At 36.5% G+C, this 24,527-nt stretch overlaps 1 protein-coding gene across 2 annotated transcripts in view; it reads left to right on the top strand.

Annotated features, from left to right (window-relative positions):
• The first annotated feature begins 9,232 nt into the window (after nt 1–9,232).
• The window catches only part of OEP80 (outer envelope protein of 80 kDa), a 42,148-nt gene continuing 26,853 nt past the window's right edge, over nt 9,233–24,527 (top strand). Inside the window, exons 1-5 of one of the 2 annotated variants that reach the window (XM_082907116.1) lie at nt 9,233–10,028; nt 13,985–14,078; nt 14,261–14,343; nt 14,454–14,551; nt 14,654–14,723. In XM_082907116.1, coding sequence (XP_082763242.1) covers nt 9,456–10,028; nt 13,985–14,078; nt 14,261–14,343; nt 14,454–14,551; nt 14,654–14,723 — 918 coding nt within the window. In that variant the 5' untranslated portion in view covers nt 9,233–9,455. The remainder of the gene's footprint in view (nt 10,029–13,984; nt 14,079–14,260; nt 14,344–14,453; nt 14,552–14,653; nt 14,724–24,527) is intronic. The other variant, XR_014351417.1, reaches the window with a different exon arrangement.

The following is a 24,527-nucleotide window of genomic DNA, read 5'->3' as shown; positions in this document are numbered from 1 at the left end:
ATTTTCTCTTCTAAAATAAAGTTTTGAAAAGAATTTTGTTTTGAGTTTTGAGAATAGTTTTGAATTGTGTGTTTGGGTATGAGTTTTAAAAATAATTTTTGAATTGAGTTTTAAGTAGTTTTGAGTTGTGTATTTTGTTATGAATTTTGATTAAATTTTTGAAAAATTTTAATTGGAATTGTGATTCCAAAAGAGAACCAAACATGTTTCTATGCTATTGTTTGGTTAATTAATTGTTTATACTTCTAGTGTTCACCTCACTATAAACTAAAATTTTGATTGGAATAATACTATAAAACAAATAAATAAGAATAAATTTTAAGATATATTACACTGACTACTTCTAAGAATTAGGATGGGAAATATAAATTTTATAAATTTGACATAATTACATAAATCTTCTGGTATTAGGGGAGAAAAAATATAAATTTTATAAATTTGACATAATTACATATATCTCCTATTTAGTGAGATTAAATTGATAAAAAGTAATACATATAGTGTGTAAACACTAAAATAAATAACAACATATTTTTTTCTCTATATATAACTAATGCATTACGGGGGGAAAAAATTAAGTGTTATCTGAATTAAAATATTATGGCAATATAATGTAATTGTACCAAGTTTGAGAAGCTTATTGCATTCTCCAAATCTCAAGAGTAGTTAGTATAATTTACCCTAAAATTTATAAAGTTTTCTTATTTACTAATTTTACAATTATTATATCATTCTAAATTTTTATTATTGTATAGCACAAGTAAGAAAAAAATGTGTAATATTTACCATCAGAAACCTCAAGGGAGGTGAGTGTAATTTATCTTAAAAAATATGTTAATTGTCCAATAGCCCTGAGGGCATTATTGGTATTTTTGGATTTATTGGTGATGACATCAGCAGGTTCCGCTACCACTGGTAATGGAGGTTCAAATATGGGAGAATCTTGACAATATTAGTTAAAATAAGAAAGATTTATGTAATTATTCAAACTATAAGGGAGATCCCTGTATTTGTCATAAACCTTAGAGTAGGTGAGTGTAATTTAACTTTTCACTTTTTAGATGCACCCAAGAACAAAACCATCATTTCATCATCGGAGATGAATAATTTATTTACCATATACACATGCACACATTTATGTACAATTTCACTAGGAATGGCAACGGGGCGGGGCCGGGGATTACCCCGTCCCCGATCCCCGAAAGTAATCCTGTCCCCGATTCCCGACGGGGACCCATAGCCAGCCCCATCCCCGCCCCCGATCGGGGATCCCCGACCCCGAAAAATCCCCCTTTTTTTTTTGTGTAAAAATCTGTAAACATCAATAAACATTCTCAATCACCTGTATAAATTTTGGAATTTATCAGTTGGAATATCAACCCTAATAGCTTCATTTTTTTAATTAATTAGAACTCAGCCACAACAAACAAACCAAAAAAAGAAAGAAAGATAGAAAAATCTTGAAACAACATATAAATTTGAATCCTGTAGCAACATCCATTTAAATCAATAAACATCAATAAACATTAATAAACAAAACATCCTGAAGCAACATACAATTTGAATCCTATAGCAACATCCATTTAAATCAATAAACATCAATAAACATCCTGTAGCAAAACATCAATAAACATCCTGTAGCAACATCCATTTAAATCAATAAATATCAATAAACATTAATAAACATCTTGTAGCAAAACATCAATAAACATTAATTCAGCAGCCCATACATACACAACCCACACACAAAACATCCTGTAGCAACAAAATAACACAAACAAAACATCTGTCCAGCAGCGCACACAAGAAAATTCAACAAGTAGCAAAGAGAATAATTAATCCCAAGCACAACCCGCAAGGGATAGGTTACCCAAAAACTAAAATTAAAAATATAAAAAAAATATCCATTACAACATAAAAAAGCAAATCCATTGTTTCTTCAAACCCATATAAACCACACAACTTCCATCATCTCCTTCAGCTTGAATTCCTGTTAAATAACAAAAAGAAAAAAAACAAATAATTAATACTAATAATAAAATGTAAAAAATGTTAACAATTAAAACAAAAAAGATGACAACTAACACAAAAGTGGCACATGACTGATCCGACTCGATCCCATCATCATCATATATAGTTGCATAGCCCACAGATTCTAATGTTGAATTTCCTAAAAAGTAAAGAATATAAATTCAATAGTGAAATTATTCCATGGTAATATAAATAATAAAAAGTGAAATAATAGTTAGAGAGACTCCTAATCCATGAATTTTGATCTTCTGGTTCCAAATATGGTGGAGATTAAATTGTTATAGTGTAGAGTGCATGTATGAAACGAATTTGAACCATAGATTGCTATTTCTGAGTAAAATTATGGGTATGTAGACCTTCTGTCCTTTTTGGGGGGGCTGTTGCAGAGTATTTAGTTCCAAGCTCTTAAGGAGATGAAATGAACAGTTCTATATTCCCAGGGGAAAAAATTGTATGTGGATCTATCCTATTATGCAAGAACAGATCTCAGGTTCAGCCACACACCACTTTTCAATTTCTGGTCTCTAGGTTTTTAGGTCCATAGACTTTCTACACTTTGAATACTTATCTTGACTGACTTTTGTAAGCAATAATTCAAAATATTCTTCCAATATGTTCTAAAACACATACAATTTATCTTATAACATAAATAAAAGCAATTCAAAAGAAAGCACGAAGGTGTGATGATCACAATAGACAGAGTATATATAATATTCATCATAGAAGGCAGAAACAGATTTTCACATACATGGCCAAAATTGAAGGGTGCTGATTCGGGTCCCACATTTAAATTGGATAGATTATTTATGGAAAAATAATAATTAATTTAATAATAATAGTTACACGATTTCATCATATTTACCTTTAAAAGAAATAGATGATTTATTAGTCATCTATTTTTTCTATAAAAAAAATGATAAAATCATTAAATCAAATCAATTTTCTTTTTCTTTTATGAATAATCTACTTGTATAATTTTATTATAAGATAATCTATTAAAATTCGTACACAAGTCTAAGAATTTTCCTTCATAAATTTTTACTTAAATTGAAGATCCAAACACAACACAATAAACTCATGTACCCAATAGGGCTCTACAGTATGAGAGTCTATTCTTTTTAACTAAAAATATCACAACAACATATACCCATAATCCCACTTGCTAAAAAAGAAGAAAAAAATAACAAAAATACACACACACACACACACATAAATATACATAGAGAGAGAGAGAGAGGTGGTTTGATGATCACTTGTTCTTAGAGGTAGAATTGGAGGAACAGGAAGATGGGCCTTTGAAGATTCCAGAGAAGATTTGTGGAGTAATTACTCCTAATCCAGAAGATCAAAATTCATGACAAGACTCCAACTTCTGTCATTACCCAAATTCCCAAGACTCAGCAATTTGCATCAAAATACTCCCAAAACCCAGCAATTTGCATCAATAATATAGACAGATTATTAATAATATCAACAGATCAAACCTGATGTGAAAGATAATGATCAACAGATTATCAATAATTCACAAGCACAGATTATCAGGGTCTGAAGGTAGATCTGCATAAAAAATATAACTGATTATCAATATAAAATAAATAAATTTAGAGAGGAAAAAAAAAAGATCTATATTGTATTTTTTACAGATCTATACTCAGATCTAAACACTCAAATCTAAACACTCAGATATATATATATATATATATATATATCTATATAATATACATATATGTAAACCTAGATGGAAATCCCTAGAGAGAGAGAGATACCTAAATAGAGATGGGAGGCGCAGTGGTGACGTAGGGAGGATCGCCAGTGACGGAGAGAGGCGCGGCGGTGACGGAGGGAGGAGAGAGGGACAGACCAGCGACGAGAGAGAGAGAGAGGAGCGGCGCGTGTGATAGAGGCTTTGAGTGTGTGTGTCAGTGAAACCCTAACAAAGACAAGCATATATATATATATATATATATATATCCAGGGACAAAAAGGTTATTTTACCTCGGGACCATGCGGGGCGGGCCCGGAGCCGGGTCCGGTTCTGAAATACATATCCCCGTCCCTGGCCCAGATATCATCGGGGATGAATTTTTGAATACCGTCCCCGGCCCGTAGGGGATATTTTTCGGTGAATAACCGCTGAATTCGGGGTCGGGGGGGTCGGGTCACCGTCGGGTCGATTTCATATTGCCACCCCTAAATTTCACATAAAAAAAATTCAAATATCATGAAAGCAATTTCTAATTGGATTAGGGGCATGGCGAATGGTCCTAGCCCCTCCAAAAGTTTGTCAAATGTTATTTATATATCTACGTAATTTTGCAAAATTTATTATATTCTATGTAATATGGGTGAGCATGGTCCGGATTGGACCGGATTGGAGTAAAGCCAAGACCAATCTGTTATCTACGGATCCTGAAAAATTGGAACCAATCCAATCCGTTTAAATCATGGAACCAATCTGAACCAATCCATTTAAACAGGGATTTGATCGGTTTAGGACCATGGATTTACATAATTAAATAACAAAAATATATATATATAACACTTTAATTTCATAAAAATATAAATATAGCACCATATTAGTTTCATAATAGCAACATGTTTTTTCATAATAACGACAAACTGTTATAGAATTTAAATAACCATAAGAAAACTAGTTCCACCATAAGTATTTAGACCATTACAAATTAACACTAAAAACTAGTAAACAAAAGTAATAAAAGAAGATACTATGCAAGTTTAGGTTTGGATTTAAGTTTTATATGAAATAAAAGAAGATACTATGCAGGAGGGTGTATAATAAAAATATAGACTATTTGTATATGGTCCGGATCGGTTCCAATCTGGAACCAATCCGTGAATTACGGATTTTTAATTTTTCAATCCGGAACCGAACCACAGATTCAAAAAACCAATCCAAACCTACTGGATTGGACTGGGCTGGATCGGATTACGGATTTCACGGATTCCTTGCTCAGCCCTACTATGTAATAACCCTCCCAAACTCAATTAGCGTCACCAAAAAATTTTAACATCTCACTTTACATAAGAATTGTCCTAAAAAATGTTTCAGCTAATGACCGTCTAAAAATTTAATCTATAAATATAGGTGAGTTTTGATAAAACTAAAATTGAAATTAAGTATTGAAAATTGAATATTGAATTTTTTTGGTTGAAAAATTGTTTGATAAAAATTTAAGTACTGAACTAAAAACAAATTGTTTTATGTGCATAAGATCAAATTTGAAAATTATTACTTTTAAATTATATATTTTAATTTTTATATTGTGATGGTGGCGGTAGCAGTAGTGATGGTAACGATAGTAAAATGATAGTGGTGCTCATGGCAATTATGACAACAGTGATGAAAGTGGTGATAGTAGTGGTGGTGTTGGCATAGTGGTGAAGGTGATGGTAGTGGTCGTAGTCGCAGCGGTGGCATAATGGTAGTGATGGTGATGGTGGTAATGGTAGTAGTGGCATGATGGTGGTAACGACGACAGTGGTAGTGGTGGTTTTTATAATAGTGTATATCGATACTTATGTTTAGTATTTATAAATTTAGTTAGAATTAAATAAGTTTCAAATGATTTCAATTTTTTTTTTTTTTAAGTTTTAACCTATGTTTTAAGAAGTACTTAATTTTTAACATAGAAGTGTTTGACAAATTGATTCAACACTTAAAACTGAATGTATTAATTAATAATCAATTAAGTTCGTTTGATAACCACAATTGATATCACTTAAAATTTTAAATGCCTATTAAAATGTAGGTTAAAACTTTAAAAAAATTAAGTAATTTGAAACTTACTTAATTTTAATTGAATTTATAAATACTAAACATATGTATTGATATACACTATTATAAACTCACTACTACTGCTACCCCTACCATCACCACCGTCATGCCATCACCACCGCCACTACCACCATCACTACCGCTACTACTACCACCACCGCTACCACCAGCACAGCCACTACCACCATCATGCCACTGTCATTGCCGCCACTATCGTCATCGCTGCTGCCGCCACCGCCACCACCACCATGCCACCGTCGCCACCGCCGCCGCCACCACCACCACCTATCACTACCACTACCATCATAACCATCGCCATCATTCCGCCGCTACTGCTACTATCGCTATCACTACCACCACTACCTTCATCACTAATGTAATTGTTACCATAAATACCATCATCGTTTTACTATCATTGCTATCGTTACTATTACCACCACCACCACCACCACTGCCAACACCACACCATCACTACCATCACCATCATTATAATAAAAACATTAAAATATACAATTTAAAAATAATAAATTTAAAAATTAATTTTATATATATCAAACAACTTATTTTTAGTTTAGTACTTAAATTTTTATCAAACAAATTTTTAGTTAAAAAAAATTTAGTATTCAATTTCAATACTTTTAAATTTCATATTCTAATTTCCAATTTTATCAAATACCACCATAGTCAATTGATTAATATGAAATCATATTGAAAAAATACATTTGCTTATTCTGGTGTGAATAATTGCTAATAATTTTGATTTTTAAAAATTCACAATAATATTATATTTTCCTCGAATATTTATCTTAGTTATTGTAAGAATTAAAAAGAAAAATCAATATTATTCTCCACTACTCAACATTATGTTCATTTTCATTCAAAGTGGGTGATAGTTTTGCAGAAGCTTACACCTTAGATCTGGGGAAAAAAAAAAAAGTAGTAAAACAACATAGTGAAGTCTTATTATGAAGTATGACCGACCATTTGAAATTTTGAAACGTGTGGTAAACGTTGTTTATAGGTTTAATCTTGCTACGCAGCTCAAATTGAAAGCCCTCGAATGATTCGAATGTGTTAGCAGGGCTCCCTCTTGTCTTTCACTTAGTTGCCCAGACTTGCATGAAACCCCGCTCCTTTTTTTTCTTTATTTCTGAAACGCCTCACAGTTTTGTTATCTCTCTCTTAAACAGCCGATTGCCGACAATCTCTCGCTTAGCATCGCCGATCGACAACGATCACTCGCTCAATGGCACCGACGATCTCTCTCTCTCTCTCTCACTCATCGTCGATGATCTCCCACACTCACCGATGAGAATAAACGATCTTTCTCTCAAACTGCTAATCGCCGACAAGAGTAAACATGAACTAAGAAGATAGATTTTGCTTGAATTAGTTGAAAATATTTTGATTTAGAGCTGAAGATAGACCTTCATTTTTTTTTTTCTCTATAATGAATTTGGGATTGTTGATTTTTATGAGATAGTTTTGGTTAAAAATTGGGGAACTCGATGGTGGTTAGCGTTTGCAATTGTATGGTGGTCGGTGGTGGTTGGCATTCGCGATGCTGTGGGGTGTGGTTATTGATGGTGGTCCGCCGTGAAAAGACGGAATAGAGAGACAATGGAGAGAGAGAAGACAACCTTTTTTCAAAAAAAGAAAAGAGAGAGCGATCAACACACACGCAAAAAAAAAAACTTGGTACCCATTTCCATTTCACTTGATTCTTTTCTTTGTTTGGTTGTTTAGAATCTCACAATCTTCTTAGAGGATTTCTGATTAGGTTACTCTGTTTTTTTATTCTTGAACTGAGTTGCTTCTTTCTTCTTCCCCCCCTCTCCAAATTGATGAGTGAAGTGTTTTTTGGGTTGATTCTTCGTTTTTGTTGTTGTTAACTATTTTGTTGATGCTTCACTGTTGAAACTTATTTGTCTTTGAATCATTTTTCTAAACAACAAAACACTTTTTTTTTTGTATTTTTCTTTGCTTTGCCAAAATATGAATATATTTGGGGCCTGAGAAAGAGAGAGAAAAAGTGGAGAGAGAAAAGGCATTGCGCTTGAGTCAGAAGGGTGAGACAACCCAGCAACAAATTCGAGCTCCTTTTATTTGAGCTACAAACCATTTTTGTTATAGGTTGAAATGGCCTGATCGGTTGAAGATACATCTAACATTTTATATTAGTTTCTTGAAATTTTTTCATGAGGATCAGGTCAATCTAGGTCTCGTTTGGAGACTTTAGATTTTAGTTAAAAAGTTAAAAAATTCTATAAGTTGTCTGATTATTCTCTTTATTTTTCTGCATATATTTTAATAAAAAATAAAAAAGTCAACTAAAATAGGCAATTTTCAAATGACGCTCTAATAAGGACGTAAGCTCGACGGGCATCTCCAATTAGATGTGTAGGTGGTGCAATTCAAATAGTTTGAGAATAAAATTATAAATTAAATAACAAATTAGTAGATTGGTAAATAACCAAATTGCAGTTTGGGCGGTTTGAGACGGATTGACGAATTGAAAAATATTCATAATCAATTATCAAACATTTGTATAATATAACACTAATGTACATAACACAAACTAATTTTACATAATATTTTTCATATATATAACTATTAATTTATAATAAACTTCACATTTTAAATATCTTTCATACTCATTTCTATTTTGATATTTTATTAGAGATTAAAAAATATATATGTATTAACTATAGTGGAGTGGAGCGATTTCGAAGGCGAATTATAAATTTTAAAATTTAATCTATAGTTAGTTGATAGAACGGTGTAGATTGGTGTGTTTTAGCGGATTAAACGGTATTTTACATATTCCTACCTCCAATGATCACGAAGTAGTTTGACAAAAAGATGGAGCGAATTTGATAATTTGCACCCTCTTAAACAAAATTTTCATTTTTATAAAATTTGGTAATTTTTTTTTTTAAATTCCGTCAAATTCAAATTTGATGCGTTTTCAATTTAAGGAAAAAAAATGATTCACTCTTGACCTCGTTCGGAAACATATTATTTTAGTAAATTTTTGATTTTTTATAAAAAGACATATAAAAAAATAAAGAGAGTGATGTAATAACTTATATTGACTTTTTAATTAAAATTTTAATTCCAAATGAGGCATTAACGAACAATTAATGAAAACATTATTAATAATTTTTAAATATATTTTTATTAAATTTAAATTTGGTGAAAATATGATGAAATATTGAAAATGCTCATAGAGTACTGAGGGGTGGTTTAGAATGATCTAAATAAACGTATTTTTTGATTTTTTATAAAATATGAGTTGAGTTTAAAGGGATGTGATAAAAAAGTAATATAACTTAAATAAAATGACGTGACTTAAATAGAATAATGATTTTTTAACTCTTCTTCCTCCTCCTCCTTTTTTCTTTTTTCTTCTTTTTTTTTTTTTTTTTTTTTTTTTTTTTTTTTTTTTTTTTAAGAGAGAGAGAGAGAGAAACAAGGCCTAGAAATAGAGTTGGTTCGATTTGGAATTTTATTTTTATTTATTTTTGGTGTAGCCAGGGTTTTGTTGCTGGTAGCTGGTATTTTCAAAACCCAGCTCAAGTGAAGCTCAACAACATCATCGTCAACCTCTCGCCGTCGATCAAACACTATGCCGAGAAATGACGGCGTTCGTTTCACTTCCTCTTCTCTCAGACTCCCTCTCTCTCCTCCACCTCACCCCCACCACCACCCCATCCCTCTCTTCTCTAATCTCCAATTCGCTTCCCAAACCCTAATCTCTTCTACTCTTTCCAGAACCATGTCGTCAATCGATCAATTCCTTAAAAACTTGAAGAATACCCACAAAAAAACCACTCCATTTCACTCCAAGTCCTCTCTCTTGTGCTCTGCGTCCTTGTCTCTGACTCGTCCCGACGACTCGGCCACTTCCGAGGCCGTGGTGGCTCAGCCCAAGGGCGGTGGGTACTCAGCGACTGGTCGACATGAGGAGGAGAGAGTGTTGATCAGTGAGGTCTTGGTGAGGAACAAGGATGGCGAAGAGCTGGAGCGGAAGGACCTCGAGAACGAAGCTCTCGCAGCACTGAAGGCGAGCCGACCCAACTCGGCACTCACAGTTAGGGACGTCCAAGAGGATGTTCATAGGATTATAAGTAGTGGGTACTTCTGTTCTTGCATGCCTGTCGCCATTGATACACGGGATGGTATTCGATTGGTGTTTCAGGTATGCATATGACATGTTTGATGAATTGCCACTTAGGTTTTTTATGGCATTGCATTTTTACAATTGAAGTAGTTTCAACGCCTTGGTAGAATATGATATGTAGGCTCAAGAGGTGTTTTATGTGTTGTTTTTTTATAGTCTTTAATCGTGTTTGGAGGACAAGTATATTTGCAGAATGTAGCAAACCAAAGTCAATACTAATGATGAGCCCAGCAAGTATATGGGATGGTTATTCTTACTCGGGAAAGTTTCGATAATGCCAATGGTCTGGGGAAGGTGTGGGAAGGGTAGTGTAGGGGAAGGACATTATCTTCTCTGTTTGCTTGATTGAGTTGGGAAGGAAAGAGGTGTCACATTCTGCTGTTTGGAATGAGTGACAAGGTTTTGGTAATGTAGTGAGGTGGGGTGGAAAGAGAGAGAAGGTTTTGGAAAATTGAGAAATCCCATGCTGATTTTGCAACGATATCCTACACTTAACACATGGTGTCTTAAAAAAAAATATAAATAAAAACCCTGCTGTCTCTTCCCCTAACATTTGTTGAGGTCCTTTTGATTTTTTCCTAGAAGAAATGGATTATCGGTGGTGGTGGTGGTGGTGGTTGGGGGTGTTTGGTATTGAGGGGTTGGGACATAGAGATTTAATGTCCGAATTAGAAAACCCGAAGTATCTACAAATAAATTGGAATTAGGGCTTCAAGAATTTAAAAGCCAAAGGAGGGATGGTATAATTTGACAATTGGAGTGAGAATTCTGTAATGAAAAAGATGAAACATTCGAAAAGAGGAAAAGTAAAGAAAAGAAAAAGAAATGTTAAGGGAAAAAGGATAATATGATAAATCTGGACATTTGTTTGACATGAGTTGGTGTGTGTTTGTAGTCAACTACTCAACTTGAATGTGCAATCCTTCTGCATGTGTGTGTCCTAGATGGGAAGAACACCATTTATTTGGTCATATTTTATTTGTTCATGAAAGAAACCAAATGGTTTAATTGTTGGCATAGACATAATTCCCTTGATTTATGAGTGTGAAGGGGAGTAAGGCGGGCTTTTTTTGTTGCATTCTCTTTACCGTGACTATAATGCTCTTATTATTCAGTTGAGTGATTTTGGATCAAACGGGATAGGGAATTTCTAGAAAATTTCTCCTAGACCAAGTTTTAACTAATTTGCATGAAAAATAAATGTAAACCAGGTGCAAGGAATTAAGTCAACACAAAGGTGAAATAAGATTAATGATTATACCAGTGGAAATTGAAAGATGCTAAATTACAGATTACACTACCGGCACTATTTTTCTTTGAAAATCAGGGATCTAAAATCAGGGAGGCAAACATGTTTGTGCCTATAGACTAGAGAGGATGGGTAGAATAAAGGTTCTGATATTTAAAGATTTAAAATGGGTAAAAGGGTAAATCGTTTAAAAAAGGATGAAAATTTAAAAAAAGGACTTGACCTCCCAATCAATTTTTACTGTGGCACTTTATGTGCTAATGAATTTATCTTGGGACCTATTCTTGTTTAAGGTTATAAAGAGGGATTTGACACTTATTATTCATTTTCTTTGGTTAGCAACACCACCACCACCACCACTACTACTACTACTACTACTACTACTATTGCTATTACTATTATTTTTTATAAGTGACTGAAAAAGAAAATATGCAAAAGAAAGTATAGTACAAGAAGTCCACCAGAAAGTACAAAAGCGAGCACAAAAAAATAGGATTACATATTATACTACTATTGCTATTACTATTATTATTTGTAAGTAACTGAAAAAGAAAATATGGTACAAGAAGTCCACCAAAAAGTACAAAAGCGAGCTAAAAAAAATGGGTTACTATTATTTTTTATAAGTGACTGAAAAAGAAAATATGCAACAGAAAGTATAGTACAAGAAGTCCACCAAAAAGTACAAAAGCGAGCTAAAAAAAATAGGATTACATATGATACTACATACAACCCTCAAATCCCTATTAATCATAAGACAGGAATCCCTTGAAAGGAGAAGCTAAAGCCCCAAAGGAAGATGCATGACAAATTTTATTCCTCTCTGGATTCTTACATGGCTTAAAACATCTGTGCACTGCTTTCCAAACAAATCTAAAAAAATGTAGCCAAAAATATTGTACAATCCCAAAGAACTTGAGCTTTGTTATTGTTACCATGTCCTATATAGTCAATCAAAAACATATATATTCAAGAGGGAGGGCCACCCACTCCGTATCCACCTTATGAAAGAATTTGTGCTGCTGATAAAATCCTTGCTGTGTGATGATGATATCCCATTGCACTTTAAGCTTCCTAGGTGTTGTAGTAATCCAATGTGCTCTCCTCATGTAGTGGCTTGGGCTCTACCTAAACTTGCATGTACAAGCCATGAAATTGGCAACCTAATGTTATGCGTAACACTAACAAGTTTTACTACTTGTCAAGCCATGTTCAAGTAAGGTTCATGGAATGTTTTATCTTTCCCACCTGCTAACCTTATAGGATTTTGGTAGAAAATTGTTAAGATGGTTGACTTATCAATTCTTATAGAAATAATGCCAACTTCTGGTTTACCACAGTTAAATTGATCAAACTAACCATGAATAGTTGTTAATTACTGTTGCTAGTTCTGATTTTTGTTTAATCTTCTTTTCACTCCTTATGTATAGTAAGAAAAATATAAAGATTCAGACTCTTACTATTGTTGAAGCTTGGCGTGTGAACAATTGATGGAGGTTTGATTTTTTAGCTAACACTTTGCTAAACTCTTGGTGTTAGGGAATTGCACCTATGCTATCATAAGCTTGCTTGATGTTCTTGGAGTTTCTCAACTACTATAATCAAATGTGGACCTGAATGAAACTTGGAGTGATGTTGAAATGAGTTTTTAGAGTTGATTTATGCAATTTTTATCAAGCAAGACTTGAAATCCATGAGGTATAGGCCTCTAAGCAAAGCCCTAGAAATTAAAGAAATAAGAGTATAAGGAAGTACCATATCCGATTACCCTCCAAAAACCTTCCTCAAAAGTGGAGTTACAACCCTGCACAAAAGCTAGCTAACTATTTTGATAGATAGCTAAGGTGGCAAGTGGCATTCATGCAACCACTTAATAGCAAGTGAAATGTGTCTTGATTGCAACCATTCAACGAGCAATTTACAAGTGGCTTACATGTAACTACTATAATGACAAGTACGTGACAAGTGCTTATAAGTAGCCAGAAAGATAACTGTTCTTTTTAAGTCATCAACTGTCCCAAAAGCTAAGCTATTGGGAAATGGGTCTAACAATGTATATTAAGTGATTCATTATGTTCCTTCACATGCAACCCGGTCTTGCAAGTAGAGATGCAATATTTGTACATAGAAAGAAGAATAGAAATCGGGACCAAATGCAAATGGAGAGACTTGAATCCAAGATCTCCCCCAACTTGAGCTCTGATATAATGTTACATGATATTCGGTAGAACTCAATCCTAAAAGCTAGCTATTGAGGTGAGGGTGGCGTCATGCTTATTCTTGCATATAACTTTTGTAGATAGGCCATGGGTGACTTCAATTCGTAGTTCTATTAGTAGCCACATGAATAGAGGTAACCTTCTGACTAAGGAAACTCACAAAAATATACCTAAAGGAAAAACCTTCTAAAATTCATTGTGGCTAATCCCAAAGGATATTATATCATACAAGTCAAAACAAGCGAAGAACTTAAAACCTTTTTCTTCCCTTCTTGCTAAGTGCAATAAATCACTTTTCTCACTAGAAATAGCCTTGGATCTCGATCACATCATTACGGAATCATTTAGCATCCTGGGTCAATAGAAACGAATTATTGGTTTGTTTTTGTTGTTATATTTGTGTAAGCCATATAGCGTAATAGGCATGCATTAACATTTCTTGAAAACATGTTTTCTTTATGGTGTGGATTGGCATAATAATTCATATTGCTATGTTTTGGCATAAGGTAGAACCAAACCAAGAGTTCCAAGGGTTGGTGTGTGAAGGGGCTAATGTTCTTCCGACAAAGTTTATAGAGGATTCTTTTCGTGATGGATATGGTACGCTTTTCTTTTTAATCTTTACAGAGTTGCGCATGCATAAATGTGTACTACGGATGTTTGTGTGTGTGTGCATATATGCATATATTATATAATAATCCTAGATTATTAGACTTGCTGTATTACTGAATACTACTGATAGGAGACATCTGTTCTGTTGATTTTGGTGTCAAGTTATGCAGGAAAAGTGGTTAATATTAGGCGTTTAGATGAAGTAATAGATTCCATCAATGGCTGGTACATAGAGAGGGGTCTTTTTGGCTTGGTTAGCACTTCATCCATGCTAAATTAAAGCTTGTGTGTGAAGACTTGTAATCGGCCTGGACCATACGTTTTTAATGTTAATAGTCGATTGTATTTTGAAAACTATCACAGGTTTCTGGCGTTGAGATTCTTTCTGGGGGTATTATTAGGTTACAAGTTTCTGAAGCTGAGGTCAACAATATATCTATACGTTTCCTTGATCGGAAGACGTAAGAATCTCCCTTGAATTGCTTTATATATTTTCAATTACTTGGGGATATTGTCATAATAAGTCTCATCACTAATAGCACATGCTTTATTGTTTTCTTTAGAGGTGAACCAACTGTAGGGAAGACAAAGCCTGAAACAATACTTCGGCAACTTACTACTAAAAAGGGACAGGTATTTCTATGGACAGGCCTTTTTGCATAAATATATGATTGTCTAAATATTAATTTTTAGGCGGAGTGTATCTTTACTTTTGGAAGCACCTTTGGCTCTGCAATACTTTGTATGTGTCTTCTTTTCTTTATGTTTACCTTTGTCATTTTGCTGCTACATCATTATTTCCAGTACCATTTAGTTTTTGGATTGGTGACCTAATTACCTTCTGATTCTTGGAATCAGGGATATATGTTTAGTTATGTGCTTGAGGGTATTAGTGTCATTGTACTTATTGTCTTATTATTATAAATTCAAGTGCTTAGTGACGTAAGAAACCTAATTAGGTTTTGTGCCCCTTCTTCCAGCATATCTCTCTCTCTCTCTCTCTCTCTCGATCGACTGTTATGCTCCAGTTTTAACTTGGTATCAGAGCAGGGTTCTTATTTTCTATTCTTCTATTTTTTATATCTTTATTTCTGAGGATTGTTTTTTATTTTGTTCGTACATTAGGTGTTCTTGTTGAATAATGTAAAAAAAATAAAAATAAAAATAAAAATAAAAATTCCTACCATTATTGACTAGGGTAAGGGAGTACCTAGAAAAATTTTCAAATTTTTTTGTTTATGGTTGTCTAGTTTTTCCAAAATTTCTTCATTTTTTTGGGGAAAAATAGGCCTATTTTTTCGATTTGTTCTTTCTGGCTATTTTTGGTTCAATTCAACCCTTGGGTTGCTTCCTTTAGGAGCCAACCATGGCTTCTCTAGCCCCTTTTGGCATTGGTTGATGTTTCTAGATGGTGTTTGATTTTTTTTGGCTTCTCAGTGCTCCCGTTGATCGTTTTGGGCCTCCATCTACTTGTTTTTGGGTCTCCTGCTTCAGTGTGATTGGTTTTTTGGCCTTATTTTGCTGTTGTTGGGTTGTGGCTGTATTATTCTTTCGGTGTGATCACTCTGTTTTAGGCCATGGCTGATGATGGTAAGACCCTTGTAAGTAGTGAGGTGGAAGAGTCCAGTCCCAATGTCTCTCTTGGTGAAAATTCCTCTCTTCAGCTTATGTCAGTCAAGTTGGATGGCACTAATTACTTGGTTTGGTTGCGTTCTTTTCAATTGGCTATTACTGCTCGTGGCATGTCTGGTTACTTCGAGGGAGTTACCAAGGCTCCCAAGGAGGATGGACCAGCTCGAGGAAAATAACTTAAGGAGAATGCTCTTGTCATGATTTGGCTCATTAATTCTATTCATCCCAGTATTAGTTGCTCCTTTGTTTTGATGGATACTGCTCATGAGACATGGATTGCTGCTGTTGTTGTTGCTGCTCAGATGTATTCCCAGCGTGGTAACAATGCTTAGGCCTATGAGTTGCGGAAGAAAATATGGGGGTTCGAGCAGAAGGATAGGTCCCTTGCCAAGTACTATGCGGAGTTAAGTAGCTTGTGGCAAGAACTTGACTATTATCAGAACTTCTAGGTTGTTTGTTCTCAAGATGCTACTACTTTTTAGCAAATGGTATCCAAGGAGAGGGTCTATGATTTTCTTGCTGGCCTTAACATTGAGTATGATCAGATTCATGTTTAGATTCTCGGTCAAGATCCTTTCCCTATTGTGCGTGAGGCGTATGCTTATTTTTAGAAAGCGTAGTGCTATGGTTCATCAGTTTCTCCAAGATCGCTTTGCCTTGGCTGTTTCTTTTGCTCCAAAGGATGGTTCATTCTCCAACTCTGGGGGTAAAGGTGGTAGTATTGATCGTAGTCAGATTACATGTGATTATTGTGGAAAAGACTGGCATGATAGGGAACTGTTAGATTTGCATAAAAGAAAGAAAAGGAAGAGAACTGTATATTATTCACCCTCATAAACCTATTAGGGTTACACATACTTATAATAAAAGACTAAAGGAACAAAAGACATAACTATCCTTAACTACCCTTATACAATAATACTTAACACTCCCCCTCAAGTTGGTGCAAAGATATCTCTCATGCCCAACTTGCAGCAAATAGGATGGAAAACTTTACTACTAAGACCCTTAGTAAAGACATCAGCCAATTGATTTGCAGACTTCACAAAAGGCATACATATGAAACCCTTATTCAATTTCTCCTTGATGAAATGTCTGTCAATCTCAATATGTTTGGTTCTATCATGCTGAACAGGATTGTGAGCAATACTAATGGCAGCTTTGTTGTCACAGTACAGTGTCAATGGTTCACTACAAACAAACCCAATATCATTCAACAAGGACTGGAGCCACATCAATTCACATGTACCATGCGCCATAGCCCTGTATTCTGCCTCTGCACTAGATCTGGACACCACTGTTTGTTTCTTACTACGCCATGTCACTAAATTTCCCCCCACAAATGCACAATAACCGGAGGTAGATCGCCTGTCATCTATAGAACCAGCCCAATCAGCATCTGTGAATGCCTCCAACCTCAAGTGACCATGATTGGAAAATAAAATCCCTTTTCCAGGAGCAGATTTAAGATACCTCAAAATACGATACACTGCATCCAAATGAGGGGCACGAGGCTCATGCATAAATTGACTCACTATCCCAACCGCATAGGCAATATCTGGACGAGTGTGGGATAAATATATAAGTCTTCCAACAAGTCGCTGGTACCTTTCCTTCTCCACAAGATCACCAACACCACTACAAAGATGGTGATTAGCCTCAATTGGAGAATCAGGAGGTCGGCAGCCTAACATGCCAGTTTCCTCAAGAAGATCTAGAATATACTTTCGCTGAGAAAGAAAGATGCCTTTGTCAGATCTGGCAACTTCAATCCCAAGAAAGTACCGCAATGAACCAAGGTCTTTGATCTCAAATTCCTTGGCCAACAGCATCTTAAGATGTGTCACTTCTTCCTCATCATTACCTGTCACAACTATGTCATCCACATACACTATAAGCACAGTTACCTTATTTGCGTGACGTTTGACAAACATTGTGTGATCTGCATTGCTTTGCTTATACCCGAACCTCAACATAGCCTTTAGGAATCTGTCAAACCAAGCCCGAGGAGATTGTTTTAAACCATATAACGCCTTTTTCAACCTACAAACTTTCCCAACTGTAGACTGAGATGAGAATCCTGGTGGTATATCCATATATACCTCCTCCTCCAAATCACCATGGAGAAATGCATTCTTCACGTCTAACTGCTGTAAAGGCCATCCCAAATTAGCTGCACATGAGAGAATAGCTCGAATGGAATTCATCTTCGCCACAGGAGCAAAGGTTTCTTGGTAATCAATTCCATATGTCTGAGTAAATCCCTTGGCCACTAACCGTGCTTTGTACCGTTCAATTGTTCCATCTGCTTTCTGCTTGATGGTGAACACCCATTTACACCCTACAGGCTTTTTTCCACTAGGAAGAGAAACCAACTCCCAAGTGTTATTCTTGCTTAGAGCTTGCATCTCTTCTACCATAGCTACTTTCCACTTAGGATCATTGATAGCTTCTGTCCAACCCTGGGGAATACATGCAGAAGACAAAGACGAAACAAAAGCACGATATGTAGAAGACAATGAATCGTATGACACAAATTTAGAAATGGGGTGTTGAGTACATGCCCTAACCCCCTTTCTAAGAGCAATAGGAAGACTCGAATCATTGACAACAGGACTCTCAACTACAGGTAGAGGGATAGACTGAGATGCATTACCTGGAACTGGCATGAGGGATGATGATGGGTTTGGTGGCACAAGAGATGCTTGCTCTTTCGGACGTCGAGAATAAGTCTTAAAATCAGCCCTGTCCAAACGACCACTAATGTCAGGCTCCACATCAAGAGAACTATTAGGCTCCCCCTCACCACAAATAATAGTCCGCTGACTAGGAAGGAAAAAAGACAACTCGTGTTGATAGGCCATCTCCTCATCCGCAATCTCATCTATACCACTACTCTCCCCCGGAGGAGATGGCGGAGGAGAAGGAAAGAAGGACACAGCTTCACGGAAAGTGACATCCATACTGACATACACTTTGCGAGTGTGAGGATCATAACATTTGTAACCCTTCTGAGTAGCAGAATAACCAATAAAGACACAACGCACAGCCTTAGGATCGAGTTTCCCACGAGTACGAGGTTGCAAATGAACAAAACAGACACACCCAAACACCCGAGGAGGAAGAGACGAGGTGGGATATGCGACAGGAAGCAGTTGAAGAGGAATCTGGAATTGGAGGACACTGGAAGGCATACGGTTGATAAGGTAAGCAGCGGTAAGAACAGCATCACCCCAAAAAGACTTAGGGACATTCATGGTAAACAAGAGAGAGCGAGCAACTTCAAGAAGATGGCCATTCTTGCGTTCGGCAACCCCATTCTGTTGAGGAGTACCAACACAACTAGTCTGATAAAGAATGCCATGCTCCTCTAAGTATGCCCGAAAAACTCCATCAACATACTCAGTCCCATTATCACTACGAAGAATTTTGATTTGAGCATTAAAAAGATTGGTCACCATTTTATGAAAAGTTTGGAAACAAAAAAAAACTTCACTCTTAGTTCGAAGCAAGTAAATCCAAGTCACACGGGAAAAACAATCAATAAAAGTAACAAACCATCGATACCCAGAAGTAGAAACCACAGGGGAAGGGCCCCACACATCAGTATGAATAAGCATAAAAGGAAAAGTACTTCTTTTATTAATTGAAGGGTAACAAGTACGTTTATGCTTTGCAAGTTCACAAGCATCACAACCAAAAATACTCCTAGGACAATCACGAACTAAAGAAGGAAAAAGTTTCTCTAAAACATTAAAGGAAGGATGACCCAAACGGCGATGCCACTGATGAAGGAGAGAAAGAGAGGAGCCAATAGTGCACTTGAGAGCTTGAGATGGGACGACAGGAGGAACGGCATCCAGAAAGTACAGCCCACCTTGTGCTCTACCATTGCCAATCGTTTTCCCCGTAGCCAGGTCCTGAAAGACACAATGAGTAGGAAAAAATGTCACTGAGCAATTTAGAGAAGTAGTAAGACTACTAACAGAAAGCAGATTAGTGGAAAAAGTAGGAACATGAAGCACAGAGGAAAGAGAAAGCAAAGATGAACAATGAACTGAACCCTTGCCAGAGACAGAGGATAAAGTGCCATCAGCCACTCGAACCTTGTCTCGGCCGGAACAAGGAGAATAAGAATAGAAAAGACTAGAGGCACCTGTCATGTGATCGGTGGCACCGGAATCAATAATCCAAGAAGGCGATGATAAGGTACTAAGAGCACTAGCAGGAATACCTGTGTTGGCAAAATTGGAAGAAGCAGAAGTAGAAGAAACTGTGGTAGAAGGAGAGTCAAGTCGAGCCATCAAACGTCTGAGAGTGTGTAACTCATCCTGGGAAAGAGTGCTGGGCTCAGAAGGACTCACAGCAATCTCGGACACATGTGCTTGGGGTCGAGCTGTACTACCACGACCTCGACCCCGAGTAGGGCGACCATTCAGTTTCCAACAATGCTCTCGATCATGTCTGTCTTTCCCACAATAATCACACTTCAAGCGATCTCGATCAACCAGTGTACCCTGACTCCCAGACTGAACTGGACTAGGCCGAGGAGCCCGAGGAGGAGGAACAGGAGCAACAGCTAAAGCAGAACGATCCTGAGTAGAGGAATGTACCATAGCACTACGGCGACTCTCCTCTTGCTGGACAAGGGCATAAGCCTCGCGTAGGGTGGGAAAAGGTGAACGACCCAACACCTGGACGCGAATCTGATCATACTCCAAGTTCAAGCCAGCAAGGAAGTCATACACACGCTCTTTCTCAACGGTTTGTTGAAACAACGTGGCATCCCGAGAACAAACAGCCTGGAAGCTTTGGTAATAGTCTAGTTCCTGCCACAAACTACTCAACTCAGCATAGTAGACTGCGAGTGATCTATCTTTCTGATCTAAGCTCCGAAGCTTCTTCCTCAACTCATACGCCTGTGCATCATTACCTTGTTGGGAGTACATTTGGGCTGCAGCTGTCCAAATCTTATGAGCAGTATCTAATAAAAGGAAACTCCGACTAATAGTGGGCTGCATAGAGTTGATGAGCCAAGTCATAACAAGAGCATTTTCAGAAATCCATTGAGTATGGAGTGAGGCATCACCATCCGGTAGGGGAAGAGAACCAGTAATGTAGCCAGTCAAACGGCGAGCAGCAATAGCAAGACCACATGAGCGGGACCAAATCAAATAGTTGGAACCATCCAATTTAACAGGACTAATTTGAAGAGAGGGATTGTCGGTAAGAGTCATAACACGACGGAGGCCACCCTCATCACTAATTGTATCCTTAGTCTCACCCTCAGCCATTGAAGATTAAATGCCCACAATAGGAAAAAAGCAAATACCAGTCGAAAAACAGCAAAAACCAACAGAGGCAATCCACCAACTCAACTTAGGGACAATAGTTACCTCTAGAGACAAAAACAGAGCCGAAACAGGGGCTGGAGAGACCAAAACCAGTCAGAAACTGAGAGAAAACGTGCTGAAACTGAGGAAAATTGACAAAAATAGAGTGAAAGCTTGCCAAATCATCAAAACCAGTCCTCCCAACCCTAGATCAGTCCCAGTCGGCTCCCAAGGTAGAGGGAGGAAGGGAAAAAACAGCCAAAAACAGGCCGCAGCAGGGACTTCCAAAAAAATCAATCGTTTTTTCCAAAAATCAACAAAAATTGGAAAAACACTCAAAAACTCATCAAAAAATTAAAATAAAAATCTAGGGTGAAAACCCATCAAATTTCGACCATAAAGGATTTTTTTTTTTTTTTTTTTTTTTTTTTTTTGAATTTTTTTTTTTTTTTTTCTGATTTTTTCTGTGTACAAGGAAGAACGAAAGAAACAAGAAAAAGAAACGAATCTTCAAGGAGGAAGATGATGCTCTGATACCATGTTAGATTTGCATAAAAGAAAGAAAAGGAAGAGAACTGTATATTATTCACCCTCATAAACCTATTAGGGTTACACATACTTATAATAAAAGACTAAAGGAACAAAAGACATAACTATCCTTAACTACCCTTATACAATAATACTTAACAAGAACATTGTTGGAAGTTGCATGGTCGTCTTCCTCGAGGGCAGGGTAGTACCCGTGGTGGCTCTGTTTGTTCTTATGCCGATCTCTTTGAGTCGTCTGCTAGCACCCAGGAGATTCTGCCACCCTTTCCTATGATGAGTTGCACACTCTCCGGCGTCTGATGGTTCAGATTGATTTCTCTGCTTCTACTTTTGATCCTCCCTTTGCTTCTAACTTGGGTCCGCAGGTATTCTTACGAGTGTCTTGAGTGCTTCTTCTTTCCCTTCGTATCCTTGGGTCATTGGTTCCGGTGTTACTGACCACATGACAGGTTTGTCTCATCTTTTCCACTCTTACACTCCTTGTTCTGGCAAAGATAAAGTAAGAGTTGCTGATGAGTCTTCATCTTTTGTGTCTGGGACATGCTCTGTTCATTGCTCTCCCTTATTTCTATTTCTTTTGTTCTTCTTGTTCCCCAATTCTTTACTAATTTACTCTCTGTTAGTCGTCTTTACAATTTCGCTAAATTGTTCCATAACTTTTTATCTTTCTCATTGTGTTTTTTCAGGAATTGGGTACGGGGAGAACGATTGGCAGTGGTAATGCACATGGGGGCCTATACTTTATGGATGTTAGACTTTCTTCTCTTGGATCTTCTCACGATCCTCGTGAAGCGATTAACACTTCTGCCCCTCTTCTGTTGCATCAGTGGCATAGGCGTTTAGGACATCCCTCTATTTCTGTTTTAGAAAAATGTTTTCCTACTTTAGTAAATGATTGCCATGAGAATAATTTTCATTGTGATGCTTGTGAGTTTGACAAACATAAACGTTCTTGTTATCCTTCTATTAATAAAAGAAGTCTTTTTCTTTTTATGGTTATTCATTCTGATGTTTGGGGTCCATCTCGTATTTTGTCCGTCTTTGGTTATCGGTGTTTTGTCACTTTCATTGATTGCTATTCTCGTGTGACTTGGGTTTACTTGCTCTAGAGTCCGGACCAAAAGTGAAGTTTTTTCCTATTTTCAGACATTTTATGAGATGGTGCTTACTCAATTTGCTAGCCCCATTAAATGTAATTTGAGAGAAAACAAAGCTTGAGTGATGATTATGATATCATCACCTTTTATATTAATCAATCAATTGTTACGAAAGGAAGCCCTAAGGCACTGATTAAGGAATTACTTTTTATATTGATTGATTAATTAACTGATTGAGGAATCACAATCAATCAATCAATCAATCAATCACAACCTAATCTAAATAAGCAAGCAAGAAAATATTCTAACAGTCCCCCTCAAGTTGGTGCGAAGATGTCTCGCATGCCCAACTTGTCTAGAATGTCATGAAATGGTTTACTTCTAACTCCTTTGGTGAGAATGTCTGCAAGTTGTTCGCCTGACTTCACAAAAGGAGTACATATCATGCCGCTAGTAATCTCAATATATTTTGTCTCGTCATGTTGAATTGGATTGTGAGCTATGTTGATAGCAGCCTTATTATCATAATATAGCCACATAAAGTCTGTCTGGCCCATCCTCAGAACACTCAATAACAGTTTGATCCACAAGAGTTCACACACACCTTGTGCCATAACTCTAAACTCAGCTTCTGCACTCGATCTAGCCACCACATTCTATTTCTTACTCCTCTAAGTAACAAGATTGCCGCCCACAAAGGTACAATATCCTGATGTAGATCTATCAATTATGGACCCTGCCCAATTAGCATTTGTATAGGTTTCCACTCTGAGGTGATCATATTTGGAAAAGCAAAGGCCCTTTCCAGGAGAAGATTTCAAGTACCTCAAAATTCTCATAATAGCCTCTAAGTGAATTTGATAAGGAGCGTGCATAAATTAGCTAACCATACTGACAACAATAGCAATATCAGGACGAGAGTGAGATAAGTAAATGAACTTATCTACTAGTCATTGATAACTCTCCCTATCAACATCTGCTCCTTTTTCATTATCATCAAGTTTTTGATTAGGTTCCAGTGGGGTATCACAGGCCTTACATCCGAGCATCCTTGTTTCTGTCAAAAGGTCAAGAACATATTTCTTTCGTGAGATGAAAATCCCATCTTTGGAGCGAGCAACTTTAATTCCCAGAAAATATTTCAAGTTCCCCAAGTCTTTAATTGCAAACTCACTAGCTAAATATTTCTTCTACAGTGGTATTTTCTCACTATCATCGCCTGTAAACACTATGTCATCTACATAAACAATGAGAGCAGTAGTCTTACCACGTGAGGAATGTTTCACAAAGAAAGTGTGATCTGCCTGACTTTGTTTGAAACTATATTTAAGCATAGCCTGAGTGAATCTCTCAAACCAAGCCTTTGGAGACTGTTTGAGACCATATAACGACTTTCGAAAACTGCATACTTTACCCTCTATCTGATGATCTTCAAAACCAAGAGAAATGTCCATATATACCTCTTCTTCTAGATCACCATATAAGAAAGCATTCTTTACATCAAATTGATGAAGTGGGCAATCTAAATTAGCTGCTAGAGAGAGAAGTATTCTGACTAAATTCATCTTAGTCACTGGTGCAAAAGTCTCCTGATAATCTGCTCCGTAAGTCTGAGTGAAGCTTTTTGCCACAAGTCAAGCTTTGTAACGCTCAATGGAACTATCTACTTTGTGCTCACAGCATACACTCATTTGCATCCCATCAGTCGTTTACCTTTAGGTAACTCAATTAATTCCCAAGTGCCATTCTTACGAAGTGCTTTCATTTCCTCAATAATGGCAAGTTTCCATTCAGAGGTAGTGAGAGCATCCTCAAAATGGTTAGGA

This window comes from Camellia sinensis, chromosome 14 (assembly GCF_055761805.1).
Source record: "Camellia sinensis isolate YWXY chromosome 14, ASM5576180v1, whole genome shotgun sequence".
Taxonomy (NCBI): domain Eukaryota; kingdom Viridiplantae; phylum Streptophyta; class Magnoliopsida; order Ericales; family Theaceae; genus Camellia; species Camellia sinensis.
Note: the sequence above shows the minus strand (reverse complement) of the source record. Positions and strands in the feature narration are given on the sequence as shown.